The sequence below is a fragment of the Staurois parvus genome, unplaced genomic scaffold (assembly GCF_062004578.1).
Source record: "Staurois parvus isolate SC_StPar_1 unplaced genomic scaffold, SC_StPar_1.0 ptg000006l, whole genome shotgun sequence".
Taxonomy (NCBI): Eukaryota; Metazoa; Chordata; class Amphibia; order Anura; family Ranidae; genus Staurois; species Staurois parvus.
The window spans coordinates 9,026,534-9,046,817 of record NW_028317802.1 but is presented as its reverse complement, the minus strand read 5'-3'; the positions used below and the strand labels follow the sequence as shown (position 1 = coordinate 9,046,817).

The 20,284-nt window shown below is 37.4% G+C and overlaps 1 protein-coding gene across 43 annotated transcripts in view; it reads left to right on the top strand.

Moving 5' to 3' along the window:
- The window catches only part of LOC149474319 (protocadherin gamma-C5-like), a 561,663-nt gene that overhangs the window by 425,056 nt on the left and 116,323 nt on the right, over positions 1 to 20,284 (top strand). The window contains exon 1 of one of the 43 annotated variants that reach the window (XM_089655410.1): positions 4,414 to 6,972. The exons of 41 other annotated variants lie outside the window; for them this stretch is intronic. In XM_089655410.1, coding sequence (XP_089511536.1) covers positions 4,543 to 6,972 — 2,430 coding nt within the window. In that variant the 5' untranslated portion in view covers positions 4,414 to 4,542. Of the gene's footprint in view, positions 1 to 4,413; positions 6,973 to 11,600; positions 14,173 to 20,284 lie in introns of those variants that run through there. One more of the 43 variants, XM_089655167.1, reaches the window with a different exon arrangement.

Below are 20,284 nucleotides of genomic sequence, written 5' to 3'. Positions count from 1 at the left end.
GCACTGTAACCGATTGGCTGCAAACATTTGACAGACTTCTGTTGAGTGGGAATGTCCATAGAGAGATTTAAATTCAGCGGATCCCTTATGAACAGATTGAATTTTGATCCATCCATGGCCAGCTTTAGTGTGTCATTGCATAGCTGTCACCTCGAGCAATGGAAAACTTAGCGTGTTTATTTGTAACTATTTCAAGATCTTATCCTCTAAAACTTTGGTTATGCTTTAATTCTTATCAAGGGAAATCAATTATAAGGTTCAAGTCTGTATTTACTGTATGTTCAATGTCTCTTCTCTTCTATTAATGCAAACCTTCCTTGCTCTTGCTAATTGAAGGATTAGACTTTGTTCTGTTTTCCTCCCTGATTCATGAATATTGCTTTAAGCATCACAGATACTGCTATTCAGAACTGCTCTTGCAATGTAATGCCTAGAGATGTGAAGCAACTGACGGTGCAATGAAATTTTATTCTCTGAAGTCCCTGTTTTAGTGTATCGCAGTTCAGGCCATTTAAAAGTGTATTTTTTAAATATATAGTGTTCAGTGGCCAGTGTGAGGCCCTGCCCTCTTAAATGTCCCAAGATCTCTTTTTAATAATTCTTACTTTGTTTCTGTCTACCTGGAAGTTGTGGGTGATTATGACATCCTTTGTGTGTTCCAGTGCCTCCTGCTGCATTCCCCGCCATATGGAATTATTAACAATCCAACAGGGTATACAGGAAGCTCTCATAATAGCCACAGCATGTGTGCAAACTTAGGAAATTAAGTACAGATATATTACCAATAGGGTCGCTGAGAAATATAAAAAACTTTCAGATGGTTTCCCAGTCTCTGTCAAAAACTTTAATATTGATTTTGAGTAAATTGTCCTTTAAAGGACAATTGCACCTTTGCTTTAAAAATCAATATTGTAATGAGGCTAGCACACTTACTAAATCAGTATTACAAATGATATTATTTTTTCTGTGGTCTGCCAACTTAACTCTGTTGATAACATAAATCAAAATCTTGCCAGCTTATATCTAATTGACTACTCAGGTTTTTGTGGAAAAATAAGTACCCATAAATGCTACCCAGTATGCAAGCAAGATTTGTTTTACTGTTGAAGCTTCAAGCAATAAACTACCCTCTGTTAGCACTGTCCACCTGTTAGCTGATTGGTTGGCTGAGTTTCCTTAAGTGCATTAAATGCTAGGACTCGTAGAGTATGAGACAGTACTTCCTATGTACTCGCTCCTCCACAGCAGCCTGAAAAGTCAGTTGGCGGGGATGTTCGTGGCCACCATTTACATTGATTTTAACAACAGAGATAAACTAGGCACACCATGGCAAAATTTTGCCTGACACTTAATTTATGTGGAAAAAAAGGTATATAATTTCTGTTGCTAGTTTAACCACTTCCAGTCTGGACACTTTCACCCCCTTCTTGTCCAGGCCAATTTTCAGCTTTCAGGTCTATCACATTTTGAATGACAATTGCGCAGTCATACAACACTGTACCCATATTAATTTTTAAGCATTTTTTTGAGACAGATAAAACTTTATTTTGGTGGTATTTATTCACCTCTGGGATTTTTATTTTTTTTGCTATATAAATGAAAAAGTCCAAACATTTTGAAAAAAAAGTGTTTTTCTTATATTATTTTGCAAATAAATAATCTTTCTTCATAAATCTTGGCCAAAATGTATTCAGCTATCTTTTTAGTAAAGAAAAAAAACAAATTAGTTTATAACCAAAAATTTTTTTTTACATTTTTATTTTTTTTATATTATTATTTATGTTTTTTAACATACTATCACGCTAGCAGTACAGTGTCACCATAGTGACACTGTACTACTTGTGGGGGGTGATGAAGATTTTTTTTTTTACACTGATTGCTTTTAAACCCATAAAGGCTGTAAAAGCAATCATTTCTCCTTCTCTCTGGCTGCATTCTTGCAGCCATTGAGAAATACTGAGAGAGCTGTAATTGATCATAGCTTGTCACATGGTACAAGGCTGTTGTGAATAGCCTTGTACCATGGGACCTCTGTTGTCATTCACAGATTTCACTACTAGTAAGTAATGATGTCAGAAGTGACATCTTGCTTACTACTATTAATGTGATCACTGATTGGCCAATCAGTGATCACATGATCGGGGCCTCACACAGAGGTCCCGTACAGTGTTCGGTGTTCCCAGGGAGCATGCAAAGTCAGGGAAGCGGGAGGACGTTTATAAATGGCCACCCACTCCTGCACTGCTCCTGTCCAGCCGTTTATGTACATGGAACCGGACAGGAAGTGGTTAATAGGTCAGCTAGGCTCATTACAATGAAGCAAAGGTGCATTTGTCCTTTAAAGAAGGGCTTTGTGTGTATTTTGGAGAATATGTGCAAATTATTGTTGATAATTGTCATTCTAGCGAGTATTCATGAAAATACAAATTTCTCTTCATATTTAAAGGAAGTGAAATTCAAGCCCTCTCTTTTTAATAAGCAATGTGATTTTGGTCTTCATTTTATATGAAAAATAAATGTAAGTTCATTTTTCTTCATTGTGCATGTTTGCTTCATGCCTGTAAATTTAGGACACATGCAGATATTATGGTGTAGTTAGGTTACAGGTGGTGCAGGTTTTTCTACATGAACTGCAAATGTTTTTAATGATATACATCATCTGTGCTTATTTTGTCTTAATAAACCTCCCATTTGTCTAATGATAACTAATGATGCTACAATATACAATGCAGCATGGGAGTGTTTAGCCTGGGGTACTGCATACACTGTGGAATGTTTGGGGGGTACTGCTGGTACTAAGGAGTAGGAGGATAAGGCCGGTGAGGAGGAGGGTTTCAGGTGACTGTGCTGTCACCATTAGAAAAGGCACATGGCAGTACAAGCAGATCCAGTGGTATGCCTTTTTTTCAAGCTGAAATGAATAAGATCGGGGGTCTGTTGCTGTGTTTAAGCCAAGGTAAATGTAAAAGTTAAAAATATCAATAACACATCCAAAATATTTTATGCTAGAATCCACTGATGCAGTCCATTAAATTTTTACTGTTCTGAACCACCACATTCAGCTTAAAGGCATCTCAAGCATTTCATTTAAAGGATATATGTTTTTACATGCCCTCAAAGTTGCATCAAAAGGACCATCTCTGCTTGTTTTTTTTAAAAATATGTTTTGTTTTGTTAAATGGCAGTGCCAAGCTCCCTATCTCCTTTTCTCATTTTCTGACAAAACCTTGCCTAATAGCTTTGAAAATTACTAGAATTCATGGTGTACTCCCTATAGACTCCAGTGGGGTTTACAGCTAAGTTCAGGTTTCATGGATTTGAAATAGGATTCAACAACCCCCTGTGATTCAAACCTGCACAAGTGCACTCATCCCTATCTGGGACCGCAATTACGTACTGATTTTGAAAGCGTGAACTAGATATACATGATCACCACCACTGTGCTTTAGTCTTAATGAACATCCAGGTTCTAGATCACCAATGCAGAATAAACAAAAGGAGATTAAGGAAGCCTTCCAGATTGCTCCTCTGGGAAGGCAGCACATCATGTGGCCACAGGCCATGTTCTAAATGAGCAGTACTTTTTTGGTCACATGGTTTGTTGACACCTAAACTAATTTTATTGGATAACAACCTTCATGTTTTCTTTATCTAATATGTCTGGTTTCCAGTGTTCATCTATTTCAAGGTGCAAGCATTTATTTTCTTGTTTCCTCTTCCAAGCCACCACAGTTATCTATTTATGTAAGAAGAAGGCAGGGAACTTGTTCCTGGACAGGATTCTTAATCTGTGTTTTTTAACTTGTTGCATGGGAGAACCTCATATGAACTACATTATTCATAAGTAATACATTAAACCTCACTGAAGCATTTCCATGCCTCCAAATCATACAGTGTTTGCTGTACAGTTACATTGCATCATTCTATATATAGTACATTTGAATCTTTTCTAAATTTCCCCCTAAATGTTCTTAAAAAATAAAATCCTTTATAAATGTTTTATTCCTTTCATAAGCAAAATCAAAATTATTTTGGGACTGCTGATACTGAAAGGTTAAAACATTTTGTTTCACTTTAAACTTTTATTTAAAATTAAAAGGAAGCTGCACTGAAACAAAATAATTTGTGCACTACAGTTAATTACTAGATTTTTAAATTAAAAATGTAATATCATCTGTTGATTTAATTTTAAAACATATTCTAAATTTCAGCACATAAAAGCATTGTTTTCCTTTTTTTATCACAATAAAGCTGTAATTCTCAAATTTGGACAGAAGAGGGCAGACTAGTCCATCTAGTCTGTTTTTTAAGCAACCTTGTGAATCTGTTCATGTAGGCTGTGCTCTCCTCCCCCTGGCTCAGTGATTCACCCTCCCATCTCTTCTCACACACACAAAGAAGAGCTGCAGCTCCGATGAGAACCCTATGGATGTTTTCAGTGCAGGAAATATGGTGTTTTTTATACATCAAATCATTTAAACTCAGCTTGGATACCTATTGGGATTACAAAAGGACTTGATTCTCAGAGGAAGGATCAAAGACATGGACTGCAAATGTTTCTCAAATGCTTGGAAATGGCAAGTAGTTTTCTTCCTTTTCCTTTATAGCTGGGGCTGGGTCTCTGGGCAGCTGCGTTATTCTGTTGCTGAGGAGTCAGATCCAGGGACTGTAGTGGGGAATATAGCTCAAGGTACAGGCATTACCCTGGCAGATATTAATAAAAGGAGAGTGAATTTGGGATCTGGAGGAAGCAGTAAATATTTTACTATTGACAAGAAACATGGATCTCTGATAATACAGGAAAGGATTGATAGAGAGAGCCTGTGTGGATCCAGCTCCAGCTGTTTGCTGCATTTAGAGGTTGTAGCTGAGAATCCTCTGGAGCTGTTCAGCCTGGAAATTGATATTTTGGATATTAATGATAATTATCCTATTTTCTCTGTTACTGATCAGGTTATAAAAATTACAGAGGTATTTACAAGTCCAGGACTAAGATTTCCTTTGCCCTCTGCTAAAGACTTGGATGTGGGGAAAAATAGTGTGAAATATTATAGCTTAAATCAAAATTCTTTTTTTTCTTTATCTGAAAAACATCGAAATGATGGAACTTTAATTGCTGAATTAGTACTAGAAAAAAATCTAGACAGAGAACAGAAATCCGAACACAAGCTCATTTTGTCTGCCATTGATGGAGGAGAACCTCCCCGATCAGGATCCACTCAGATAACTGTTATTGTCATAGATATTAATGACAATGCACCAGTGTTTGATCAGGCAAGCTATAAGGTAAAGCTAATGGAAAATCTACCACTAAACACAATTGTTATAAAACTAAATGCTACAGACCCAGATGAGGGTGCAAATAGTGAAATATTATATTCATTTGATGACCATACATTAGATTCAGCAAGGGAATTGTTTTCATTAGATGAAATCAATGGAGAAATAGTTATTAAGGGGGCTGTAGATTTTGAAATTGCAAAGTCTTATGAAATATTTGTAAAGGCTGTAGATAAAGGATCACCAACACTAGAAGGACGTTGTGTTGTTCAGGTTGAAGTACAAGATGTGAATGATAATATACCAGAAATTGTATTTACTTCTAGAAATAATGAGGTGCCTGAAAATACCCTAGTAGGGACTGTTGTTGGATTTATCACAGTTAGAGACAATGATTCTGGTAAGAATGGGGAAGTCAAACTTATAATGCCACCAGATTTACCCTTTAAATGCCAGCCCATGTCAAATCATTACACTCTGGTCAGTAGTGGTCACCTGGACAGGGAGAAAGTCTCACAATATACTATTACACTGATTGCTTCTGATCTGGGCTCTCCATCTTTAAGCAGCCAGACTACAATCATCATTAATATCTCTGATGTTAATGATAATCCTCCAGCATTTCTACAGTCCGCTTACAATGCCTTAATATCGGAAAACAATGATCCTGGCAGACTGTTGTGTACAGTATCTGCTGGAGATCCAGATGAGGGAGATAATGCAAATCTCATTTATTCCATAGTGGAGAGTCACATAGACGGCTCTCCTGTCTCTTCATTTGTCTACATTAACTCCAACACTGGTAATATATATGCCCAGCGCTCCTTTGACTATGAACAGCTCCAAGTTCTACAGATTACTGCGAGAGTTGAAGATTCCGGATCCCCAAAACTGTTTTCCAATGTTTCAGTCTTCATATTTATTCAGGATACAAATGACAATTATCCCTCTATATTATACCCAGAGAACTCAGGGGAAGTCATTGCACAAGAGACCATTCCCAGATCTGCATCTGCTGGATATTTAGTCAGTAAAGTATCTGCGGTGGATCTGGATTCTGGGCACAATGCCTGGCTCACCTATAGCCTTGTTCAGTCTGGCATTCCAGCTTTGTTTCACATCTCTGAATATACAGGAGAAGTCAGAACTCTGCGAGGATTACAGGAGACGGATAACACAGAACATCGACTTGTCATTTCCGTCGGCGACCATGGGCAGCCTTCACTGTCCTCTACAGTCACTCTGATTGTAAATATAATGGAGAATATTGCTCAGGAAAGCCCCAAATCTCATGATTTTCTTACAAATTCTAAATCAGCACCAAATATGACCTTATATCTTATTATCTCTCTAGTAGCCATCAGTTTGGTTTCATTGGTGACATTTGTGATATTATTGGTAAGGTGCCTTAGAAAGAATTATGACAGCAGTTGTGGTCCATGTTTTCCAAACAAATCCCTCCCTGTGTCCTATATGGATCAATATAAGCCAGCACTTTACCTGAACACAGATGGGACATTAAAGTACATGGAAGTGAGGATGGCTCCTCCAGAACCTCCAGGATCTTGTTATCCACCTTGTTTTCCTGCAACAACTAACATTCCTGAGTCAACACTTACGAAATATCTAAATAATCCTCAAATAACAGAGCCTAAGCCCACTGCTGATAGCTGGTTTAATGAAACAAATCAGGTGAGATTCTTTCATTTTTGTTTATTTTTTATCATTAATTGTACATTTTACATACAATGGTAATTAGTATTTATTTGCAATTGTATTTAGTTTTGTACTTTAAGGTTTTGTACTATACTTTAAATCTTGTGTGAAATCGGAACTTCAGTTTAATGCCTCTGTTCCCCACAGTAAACTAGAAGCTTCTTATTCTTTGTATCTTTGAGTGATCTACTTAGCTCCACCTTTTTGTATGGCTCATATTTGTTATGCCCATTGTATAGTGTTTGTTTTTGACGAAGAGCAGAGATGCTGGTGGTTCATGCTGCAGTATTACCTGTTAGCTCTTGGGGTTATCCCTATCCTCAGTCACTATTGACCTCTTGAGGTCTGTACCACCTGTAAGTAGAATAAATTTTATTTGTGGTGGAGAAGCATGGAGATTCAACTAAAAATTGCTGGTACTTATGGTCCACATGCTGAAAAATGTTTTCATAACAGACTTTTTTTCACTGTTTGAATTTGGGCACATACAACTCGTCATGGTGTTAATACTGTGTCGTATGTTTAACAGTTTAAAGTGAAATTGTCATAGTGTGTTATATCATCTAAACGGACAGCGCACCTATTTCATTTTTATGCAAAATATATTACCACACACTATTTCCATCCAACAGATATGCAGTCTTTGTATCATTATTTATGTGCTCAAAGTGTCATTTACTGTCAATTGAATGTGATTTTGTAGTAGCAGTTCTTGCGTCACTACTGTGGAATTAGTCCTGTAGCTAAATGCACCTAGAACTCCACAAGAAATATATTGCTAGTTTTCCAATACCAAACAAGGTTATTTACTAAAACTGGAGACTTCAAAATCTGATGTAGCCCTTTATAGAAACAAATCAACTTCCAGGTTTTATTGCCAAAGCTTAATTGAAAAAGCTGAGGTTAGAAGTAGCAGATGCTACCATGCACAGCTGCACCAGATTCTGAGTGCACCAGTTTTAGTAAATCTACCCCATAGTGTCTGTAGCTCATTGACAATGATACTAGTTAATCATTATAAATATTGGATACATTTAACCACTTGTCATCCAGAGGATTTACCCCCCTTCCTTACCAGGCCATTTTTTGCATTACAGGATTTTTTTACTAGTAATGACAGTGATCAGCAACTTATAGTGGGACTGCGGGACTGCAGCGGACATTCTGACACTGGGGAGAACTGACTTGGTGCCACTGACATCCCCAGTGACACCAATACAGTGATCAGTGCTAAAAAAAAGCACTTACACTGTACTAATGTCACTGGACAGGAAGGGGTTAACATGAGGGGTGATCAAAGGGCTAACTGTGTGCAGGGAGTGTTTTACTTGGGGGTGGTGTGGTGGTGCTTCACTGTAAGCACACTGCTCTGGATGGCTGTGCTGTGCACATATATATTGCGCACTTATATATTGACATTCTGAGGTTAAAAGCTTTGTTTTCTGCATGTGTGTTTAGGAACATTCCACATAATTGTTATATCCTCTGCCTCCTCCCTTTTTTTGTTAACACAAACCTTCCCTGCTCTAGCTCATTGCAGGATGAAAATCAGGTACCCTATTTCTTAATTTTCTCTCTGGTGCACAAGGGATTTCTTCTAAAACTGGCCCTAGATGGTGTGATTGTTGCTTGATTCCCTCATCAACACAGTCAGTGTTGATGGGGCAATCCGTCCTGCGGAGCCATTGTGCTCTGTGATTACTGCTAGTGGCTATTATAGCCGCTAGCAATAGTCACATGTAAAACTCAACAGTCTTATCGATCGATCAACTTGGGTACATTCAGCCTGCCCATACATAGTTTGAATCTCAGCCGATCCCTGCTGATTTGGCCTAGATCTGAACCATCTATGGTTGGCTTTAGTCAGAGACAATACTATTCCAAAAAGCTCTTGTACTTTATTACCCAGATAAGGAAGGACTAGAAGTGCAATAAAAAGGTATTATCTACAACTCTGAAACTCCAATGTTAGCTTTCCATCCTGACTGAATCTTTACTTTCCTTTAACCTATCTCTCATAATTAGTTTGGAAGCCTCTGGAGAAAATCCTTTCTTTTCCATCCCTTCCCTCATCTTTCCTTCCCTACCTTTCCTCTCCCTACCCACTTCATTTTCCTTTCCCTATCTTTGCTCTTCCACCTGTTTTATACAAGTCTGCTTCTTTCTCTTCTCCATCTTTCCATTTAATGTTCCTATCTTCACTTGGTTTTGTGGTCATGGTTTCTGTCATTTGGAGGTAAGCAGGTAGAGTCTATTTATTTCTCCTGTTACTGATTCAAGTTGTTTTTTTTGGCAGCTATCTTGTGATTTTTTTCTATGTTTCTCATGCTTATTGGTATGTTTTTGCCAGCATCCAAATAATTACACTTAGCCCTTGTGCCTTACAATTACTGTGATTAATTATTGTACACTTCTGTCTATGACAAGTGACCTGTCATTATTGGCTTGAAGGAATTCTGACTTCATGTACTGTAACTATATTGGGAAAAATTAGTTCATATTGTATGGCTTTGTTTTCATCTCAATAAAATATTTTGGCAAAAGAAAATGTATTCTCTGCTGTCCCACATACACCACACCATAGGAAAATATAACCTAAGGATCAGTATACCCTAAAGTAACATTTTAGTTATACAGTTTGTGTTCATAGGTTTACTTATCCAAGGCATGATTTGTAAAATGGGGACCTTTTTAAGAATACATTGAACACCAGACAAAACACATTTGTTTTATTTTTTGTTTTTGTGATTCAAATTAGACTGATGTCACAGAATCATTAAACAAAGCACAGCAATAAAGGAAAATAATTAGGTGGTTCTGTAAGTTTATTTGGTTTACTAATTCTTACTATCATGCATTGCCCCCTTTAGCATCAATGATGTCATGAAGTCTTTTGTGACATAAGCCCTTTATTTTCTCATTTAAAACTACCCATTCTTATTGATAAATTTCCCTCAGGTCCTGTAAATTCTTTGCTTGGCTAGCATGTTCGAGATTTCTCAATGAGAGTGGCTCAATGATGTTGAGTTTAGAATATTGTGATGATCACTCCAGAACCTTCAATATTTTTCTTCTGCAGCCACTGAAGTTAATTTAGCTTTATGTTTCATTCATGATCATTGTCATGTTGAAAAATCCGATAGTGCCCCATGAGCAGTTTACGGGATGATGAATGCAAATTTTCCACCAATATCTTGTGATAATATGCTGCATTCATTTTTCTATTATCTTTTTTATTACATTTGGCTGTGCTATTGTAGCTTACATGTCCCCAAAACAGCAGTGATCCACCTTCATGCTTCAGGGTAGGGATAGCTTACTACTCTATATAGGCCTTGTTAAATCTCCAAACATAGCATCTATGATTGTGACTATGAAGCTCAATTTTGGTCATATGAATCCAATTTTGTTTGTTCTAGGATTTTTGGGGTTTCTCTAGGTACTGTTTTGCATAATGTTGGAGCTCTGTGTGTCAGGGGTATGTAAACAAGCACAACTGCATATGGCGATTAGTGGACTTTTATATGTCTTGGATACTCCAACAGTAAGACCTTTTTTTTTTCTATCCACCTTGGTGTTTTGAGCATTTCACCTTCTTGTGTTCCAGCAGCTTCTGTTTCATTTTCATCATATACTGCAATTAAAAATCCATCAGGGAAGTTAGAAACTGCTGATAATGGTCATTGCTTGTGTACAGACCTAGGAACTCAAGTTAAGATATATCAACAATAGAGTTGTCCTGATCTTCTGGTGTCCCCCACCAACTCTCCTGGCTTCTCCTTTACTCAGTGTGCCACCATATGAAGTTTTATCTTACTGTGACACACGTGTGGGCTTGATCCCAAGGCATGCTGCCTGTGTCCGTACACATAGACAGAAAGACTTGGCCCCACTCCCTCATCACAGGATTTGATTGACAGAAGCAGGAGCCAATCCTGCTGCTATCAATCTGCCCTGTGAGGAGGGAGAGAGCAGAGAGAGCTGCTGCCCCTGTGCACAGTACTGGATCAAGATAGGGCTAAAGGTAAGTATAAAGGGGGCTGGTGGAGGCAGAGAATGCATTAAGGTTGAAAACCTTCTGCCTTTATAACCACTTTAACTGAATCCTTTCTATGTATTCAATAACTACGGTATTTTTAGTGTAAATTGTATTGCATCATTCCATCATATTATATATAAAAATTTTTGGAATAGTCATGTGTACTATTTTTTAATTTCGTTTGAGATTGCTGGAACTGAAGATTACTAGATTTATTTTTGTTCAGTTAAATCTTTAATTTAAAATTAGAAAAAAATATTCTAAACAATTAATTTACCAGAAATGAATGTGTTTACTACATACAGCAACTCATAACTAGATTTTTTTAAAGGCATAATATCATTTATTTATTTTATTTTATCTATTATTTATTTTATGAATGAAAAGCATTATTTCCTTGATGTTTTACAATAAAGCTGTAATTTTAAAATTTAGACAGAAGAGGGCAGACTAGTCCATCTAGTCTGTTTAAAAGCAACCCTTGTGAATCTGTTCATGTAGGCTGTGCTCTCCTCCCCCTGGCTCAGTGATTCACCCTCCCATCTCTTCTCTCACACACAAAGAAGAGCTGCAGCTCCGATGAAAACCCTGTGGATGTTTTCAATGCAGGAAATATGGTGTTTTTTATACAACAAATCATTTAAACTCAGCTTGGATACTTATTGGGATTACAAAAGGACTTGATTCTCAGAAGAGGAATTAAAGACATGGACTGCAAATGTTCCTCAAATGCTTGGAAATGGCAAGTAGCTTTCTCCCTTCTCCTTTGTAGCTGGGGCTGGGTCTCTGGGCAGCTTCATTATTCTGTTGCAGAGGAGTCAGATCCAGGGACTGTAGTGGGGAATATAGCTCAGGATCTGGGCTTAAACCTGGCAGATATTAATAAAAGGAGACTGAGTTTGGGATCTGAAGGAAGCAGTAAATATTTTATTATTGACCAGAAACATGGATCTCTGATTATACAGGAGAGGATTGATAGAGAGAGCCTGTGTGGATCCAGCCCCAGCTGTTTGCTGCATTTAGAGGTTGTAGCTGAGAATCCTTTGGAGCTGTTCAGCCTGGAAATTGAGATTTTGGACATTAATGATAATTATCCCATTTTCTCTGTAACTAATCAGGCAATAAAAATTACAGAGGTATTTACAAGTTCTGGCATAAGATTTCCTTTACCCACTGCTAAAGACTTGGATGTGGGAAAAAATGGTGTGAGACATTATAGCCTAAATCAAAATCCTTTTTTTTCCTTAACAGAAAAATATCGTAATGATGGGGTTTTAATTGCAGAATTAGTATTAGAGAAAAATCTAGACAGGGAAGAGAAATCAGAACACAAGCTTATTCTGTCTGCCATTGATGGAGGAGAACCTCCCCGATCAGGATCCACTCAGATTAATATTATTGTTTTAGATATTAATGACAATGCACCAGTGTTTGATCAGGCAAGCTATAAAGTAGAGCTAATGGAAAGTCTACCTCTGAAAACAGTTGTTATAAAACTAAATGCTACAGACCTGGATGAGGGTGCAAATAGTGAAATACTATATTCATTTGATGATCATACATCAGATTCAGCAAGGGAAATATTTGCATTAAATGAATACAATGGAGAAATATTTATAAAAGGGATTGTAGACTTTGAAGTTGCAGCATCCTATGAATTATTTGTAAAGGCTGTAGATAAAGGATCACCTGAACTAGAAGGACGTTGTGTTGTTCAGGTTGAAGTGCAAGATGTGAATGATAATGTACCAGAAATTGCATTTACTTCTAAAAATAATGAGGTCTCTGAAAATGCCCCAGTAGGGACAATTGTTGGGTTTATTATAGTCAGAGACAGGGATTCTGGTAAAAATGGGGAAGTTAATTTAAAAATATCACCAAACTCACCTTTTAAATGCCAGCCCATGTCAAACCGTTATACACTGGTCACTAGTGGACATCTGGACAGGGAGAAAGTCTCACAATATACTATTACATTGATCGCTTCTGATCTCGGCTCTCCATCTTTAAGCAGCCAGACTACAATCATCATTAATATTTCTGATATTAATGATAATCCTCCAGCATTTCTACAGTCTGCATACAACACCTTCATATCAGAAAACAATGATCCTGGCAGACTGTTGTGTACAGTATCTGCTGGAGATCTAGATGAGGGAGATAATGCAAAGCTTATTTACTCCATAGCGGAGAGTCACATAGACGGCTCTCCTGTTTCTTCATTCGTCTACATTAACTCTGACACTGGTAATATTTATGCCCAGCGTTCCTTTGACTATGAACAGCTCCAAGTTCTACAGATCACTGCGAGAGTAGAGGATTCTGGATCTCCAAAGCTGTTTTCCAATGTTTCCGTCTTCATATTTATTCATGATACAAATGACAATTATCCCTCTATATTATACCCAGAGAATTCAGGGGAAGTCATTGCACAAGAGACCATTCCCAGATCTGCATCTGCTGGATATTTAGTCAGTAAAGTATCTGCGGTGGATCTGGATTCTGGGCACAGTGCCTGGCTCACCTATAGTCTTGTTCAGTCTGGCAGTCCAGCTTTGTTTCACATCTCTGAATATACAGGAGAAGTCAGAACTTTGCGAGGATTACAGGAGACGGATAACACAGAACATCGACTTGTCATTTCTGTCAGTGACCATGGGGAGCCTTCACTGTCCTCTACAGTCACTCTGATTGTAAATACAATGGAGAATATTGCTCAGGAAAGCCCCAAATCTCATGATTTTCTTACAAACTCCAAATCAGCACCAAATATGACCTTATATCTTATTATTTCTCTAGTAGCCATCAGTTTGGTTTCCTTGGTAACATTCGTGATATTATTGGTAAGGTGCCTTAGAAAGAATTATGACAGCAGTTGTGGTCCATGTTTTCCAAACAAATCCCTCCCTGTGTCCTATATGGACCAGTATAAACCAACACTTTACCTGAACACAGATGGGACATTAAAGTACATGGAAGTGAGGATGGCTCCTCCAGAACCTCCAGGATCTTGTTATCCACCTTGTTTTCCTGCAGCAACTAACATTCCTGAGTCAACACTTACGAAATATCTAAATAATCCTCAAATAGCAGAGCCTAAGCCCACTGCTGATAGCTGGTTTAATGAAACACACCAGGTGAGATGGCTGTAATTTTTGCTCATGTTACTAAAATCATTTAAAAAGTTTGTCATTGACTGTGAATATTTTAAATTAATAATATTTTATGAATATAAATTTTACTGGATGAAGCAATGAAAAGTAATGAGATGTTAGTTTAATATTAACTTTTGGAAACAAATCCAGCACTCAAAAGGTTTTCTCATTTGAAAAAAATGTCAATTATGATTTATTCTGACCAATATATTGGTGGTTTACAAGCCACATAATTTTCAAAGAAACAATGGGTATTTTTATGTCAGCCAACATGATGCATGATTTTTTTTCCCTTTTAGGTTTTGCATCACAACAAAAAACATATATGGTCTTCATATTCTTTTTCTACTATGTGCTTGCAACAAACTGAAAACAATTATATATATATATATATATATATATATATATATATATATATATATTTTTTTTTTTTTTTTTTAATTCTCTTTATTGAAGTTTTTGTGAAAAGAAACAGTACACAACAGAGCCTCTGGGCATTCCCCGGCTCAGGTAGAAAAACAAACAGAACAACACAAAAAATAACATACATAAGAACAGCTCACTCTCACCAGCTAACTAATAACCTGAGATCGGTATAACTCGGAAGGAATTATAAGTCTCATCGTACATAGGATAAGAGAAGGGAAATAAATAGGGGGAACCCTAAAATCCCCGCAGATATGTTTATTGTATTTTTAGGCCGCAGTCACATTCCTGCTTTTATGTTTTCTAACTTCAGGGGAAGTGATCTGAGGAGCACAACCTTTATGCCTCACTGAGCTCATATTCCCATATTTAAATGTCGCTGCTTTAAAGAAGGTTTAGTTGCATTTAGATGCTTTTAGATGAATTTATAGATTTAGTTGTGATTAGAGTTTCTAATTTGATCTTGGACACACAAAATTCTCTTTCCTTTAAACTCCGCTAAGCTAATTGTACCTAAATGCGGGTAAACTTTCAGTGTGAATGGCACAATGGAAAAAGCATTGCATGCATCTATATGCTTTTAGAAATGTCCTGTAACAACCTATACAAAAAAAGGTTTGACTGTGCCAGTGTGAATGAGACCTTATTGTTTCTTTGTCACAGGAACTAGTGGCAGCTGGCGCCTAGGGCAATAAAGAACTGCAATCAATTTGAAATTGCAATGAAGTTCAAGCCTGTTTTTCTGTGTGTATGTTTTCAGGAGCATTCTGCTTAACTTATATATCTGTGGCACGTATATTCTGCAAAACCAAACTGTTCTAATGCCTGGTACAGACTATGAATACTGACTGGACTGAACAAAATAAAATTGAGGAGCTAGTGAGGAGATCTCTGTACCAACTATGTTAGTACAGCGATCTCCTCGCTGAGCTATTGTGTTCTGATAGGGTGATTGCCCCCCGCCAGAACACACCAGTCAGCGTTTGAAGCCATTGGCCTAAAGCGCGAAAAGGATACCGATCAGCAGATTTTTTTCTAGCATGCCTGTTTACAGGAGCCAGATGTTCAGCTGGCTTTTGTCAGACAGGCTGCTGTACACATAGGCCGAATGTCCGCTGGTTTCTGTTGAACTGGACGATACCGGACCATATGTATCCTGTGTGAATCAGTCTTTATGATTAACAGATTAAATCTGAAGTTGTTCATCTGTCTTCAGTTTATCAGTTAACTTCGTTGACCGTTAGAAACACAATTACTCTTGTTTTATTATGTGGAGAGATTAGAAATAAATTGCAGGTGCAGATGAACCTTATTCTACCCCCTGCTTTGAAGTTTAGTGAAAAGTATCCTGCAAGAGGTGAAACCACTCAGTGCCAGCTTCTAATTGGTCTGGGCTTGCAGCTAATCAAAAGCTAGCCATCACTGATAAGTTAAACACCCTTGGAGAAAATTATGGAGGGGTAGTTATAAGAAAAACTATGCCATTGCATAAGAGGCTGCCCTTAGTAGTGATCAGTTATCTATGGTCTGTTATGGGGCATTTATGAAGATCACCCACAAGGCAACCTAGGTAGTCTCGGATGATTTCCAGTGGCCAATTTTTTAAACCGTAAGAACTACATCGGTATCTCCTGAGATCTAAAAATTGTTCCCCAGCTGAGTAGTGGCATTAGCATCACTGTGAGCATGCAAGGGTGGGACCAGAAGGAGTGTGTAGCTGAAGAAGGGCTGAGCTGGGAAGAGGATGGGTCAAACCTTTCGCATTGCTGAACACTCTGAAGAAGCAAGAGCAGGGTCATTTATTATCATACCCCAGTGGCAAATCTTTTCTCTTCTTCCACAGCATGACAAGCTTACATGCTGGGCTCCTTCTCTCATACCACTAATTGGAAATTGGAATCATGGCAGGGATGATTTCTAGCAGAAGTCGTTGCAGATGGTGTGCAGTTATAGGACTGCATTATTCCTACAACATTACCTAAGTGAGAAGTCCTATTTAAGGTCTATAAATGCATGCCTCCCAGGGACTGCTCTCCATTGCTGGTTTAAAATGATTTTCCAAGTTACACACAGCAAGTTGATGGCACCGTGCCACATTAATGGCAGACTTTTGTAGATAAGGTGGATATGTGTGTTTTGCAAATTTCCCACTGCTCAGATTCTTCTTAGTGCTATGCATCTTGCTTCTTATTATTAGCTCAGCCTGTGACATGAGAAGTATTATGATAAGCAAAGAGGAGTCATGTATAATGGAAAGCAGATAGCGTTCACCGCCATACTTACTATTCCATACCATGGCTCACCTATTCAGAAAATATGGTGTGGTATGCAGCCTGCATTATATGCTTAACACAGCAGAGGAAGCCCTTATGATTAGTAGAGAGGCTCTACTTCTGTTTTTGTTTTCTCCTAATAGCATCTCTTTCGTCAAATATGCATTTGCTGTTGTGTTATTAATGGTGCAATAAAACTGATTTAATATGATTTTAATCATTGATAGGTTGATGAGTTGGGAATGGGGTGCACCTTTAGGAATGGAGATACATGATGCAATTCCTGTTATCTTCTTATACTCTGCTATTAGTCCGGCACTGGCATAAAAGCTTACACCAGGTTACAATATAAGGCAGAAATACAAAATGTAAAGGATCTTTCAATCTATTAGGGTATAAGGAAGGATACAGAAGATGGAAGAGCTTACAATCTATTAGGTTATAAGGGAGAATACAGAATATGGAAGAGCTTACAATTGTTTAGGGTTTAAGGGAGCATATGGAAAGTGAATGAGCTTACAATTTATAATGGCATAAGGGAAGGATACAAAAGTGAAAGAACTTAAAATCTATTTAGTCTAAAGGAGGATACAGAAGTTGGAAGAGTTAACAATCTTTTATTGGAAAAAAAAGCATACAAAAGTCATTGTGAAATGAGTAGTTATAGGGAAAGTGGTTTAAGAGAAGAAAGGCCAAAGCTGATAACTTTTTTACCAAATGCTAAATATTTGATAAACTTTTTAAGCTTGTAATGTTATGGTTTGTGTTTTATACAGAGTAAAGGGGCAGTATAAAAAAAGTGTTTTCATAGTACTGGAGGAAACTGTACATTTTATTTGACTGTTGTGTTATTTCAGAAGAAAAATATTTTAGGCAGAATGTAGGTAGATATTAAGTACTTGTATATAATAAGAGTATAATGTAAGGCATTATGGACCTACGCAAGGCAGGAAGAGCCTGCCAAACTGAGTCTTTGACATGGATTGGGGTTTAGCTGCAGTGAAGCTAGATGCGCAGTTTCATTATACTGAGCAATTTGGCGTAGTACAATTATTTTACTATACACAAAGTAACAGGAAAACACGAATCATGTGATGGCACTGAATACACTAGATACGCAAGAATATTAGACCAAAAGGGTTTTCCACTTGCAGTCTGTTAAGTGGAGAATGACTGATAGCTAATTGCATACATGAAATGTTTGACTTTCTTCAGTTAGGTTTTCCACCTCCTAGGCTGGTGGTGGAAAAGCCATTCAAAGAAAAGAAGCTGTATAACTGTTTGATGCTTTTTTATTAAATACTTGCAACAAAAAAATCAGACAAACTTTTGGGCAGTATAAAGGGTTATTACAGCCACAGCAATATAACTCCACATCAAAGTGAACACAAAAAAGGAGCATGTAGTGAGAGGACTACAGGTTCTGGCACCGCTGATTACCTTCTAATATCACCAGTTGCTTGGATGTCATTGTCTTGAGTACTAAAAAGTACTATTGCTGACACAGAAAAATTCTGAAATTTTTTTTTTCTTTGCTCCAGGGTAGTGCCTTAGAAGGTTTTGTATTCATCATATTTGCATGACAGCCCGGCATTTAGAATTTTCATTTTTAGAAAGGAGTTCTGTGTAAGCCTGCAGATTCTCCCACTTCATGGTTGCTTTAATCAAATTTGATAAAGATGTCATATGATTGCTTATGGTTTTTACTATCCCTATATATCTATACAGACCTTTACAGACATTACACATTTAAACTTATAATTTCTAAGGCATAACATGTCAAAGGCATTTTGTGAATGTCAATAAAATACATTTTACATAAAATCATTGTAGAAATGAATATATGAGAAAATCCAGTGTACAAATACTTAATATTATAGTAATATTACAAGACACATTTTCTGATTAGACATATGGTAAATATAAATATTTCAGTAAATAATAAAATAAATAATATCACAGTAAAGATGTAATAATTATAACTGGCCAGAAGAGGGCAGACTCGTCATCCTATCAAAGATGTTTCAGTTAAACTAGTGGCTCTGCTCAATTCATCTAAGCACTCCACCCCCTGGCTCAGTGATTCACCCTCCCATCTTCTTTCTCACACACAAAGAAGAGCTGCTGCTCCGATGAGAGGATTTCATTGCCACCGAAGAGGCACTTGCAGCAAAATGATTGCAATTTACACCTAAAATATTACCGGATTCTAAAAAGGATGTGCATTCTATACTGTACCACAACAAGGATTTAAGATATGGACTATCAAAGCTTTTCCAAGGCATGGAAATGGCAAGTAGCTTTCTTCTTTCTCCTCTGTAGCTGGGGCTGGGTCTCTGGGCAGCTTCATTATTCTATTGTAGAGGAATCAGATCCAGGGACTGTAGTGGGAAATTTAGCTCATGATCTAGGCTTAAAACTAGCAGATGTTAATAGACGCAGACTGAGCTTGAAATCAGAAGGAGGAAACAACCTTTTTGCTATAGATCATAAATATGGAGCTTTGATTGTGCAAGAAAGGATTAATAGAGAGAGCCTGTGTGGATCCAGCTCCAGCTGTTTGCTGCATTTAGAAGTTGTAGCTGAAAATCCTTTGGAGCTTTTCAGCTTGGAAATTAAAGTTCTAGACATCAATGATAATTCACCATATTTTTCAAGCAATAATCAAGTTATAAAGATTACTGAGCTAATAGCAAGTCCAGGGGTACAGTTTCCATTGGAGAATGCAAAAGATCCTGATGTAGGAAATAATGGTGTTACTCTGTACAAATTGTCTCCAAATCCATATTTTTCTTTGTCTGTTACAAATCGGAAGGATGGAACACTGATTGCAGAATTAGTTCTGGAAAAAATCCTGGACAGAGAGGAGAAATCTGAACACAAGCTGGTTCTCACTGCTGTTGATGGAGGAGAACCTCCACGATCAGGAACTACTCAGATAATTGTTATTGTACTAGATATTAATGACAATGCACCAGTGTTTGATCAACCACGCTATAAGATCAATGTCCAAGAAAATCTCCCTTTAAAAACATCTATTATAAAACTTAATGCTACTGATTTAGATGATGGTGCAAATAGTGAGTTTTCATTTTCATTTGATCAGCGTACCCTAGATTCTGCAAAGCAAATATTTGATTTAAATCCACAGACTGGTGAAATATTTACCAAAGGAGCTGTGGATTTTGAGGACTCCAATGTATATGAATTGTTTGTTACAGCAGTAGATAAAGGATCACCAAAACTTGAAGGACGATGTGTTGTTCAGTTGGAAGTAGAGGATTTAAATGATAATACTCCTGAGATAATATTTACCTCTAAGAATAATGAAGTGCCTGAAAATGCCCCTATAGGGACTGTTATTGGATTTCTCACAGTCAGAGATAGGGATTCTG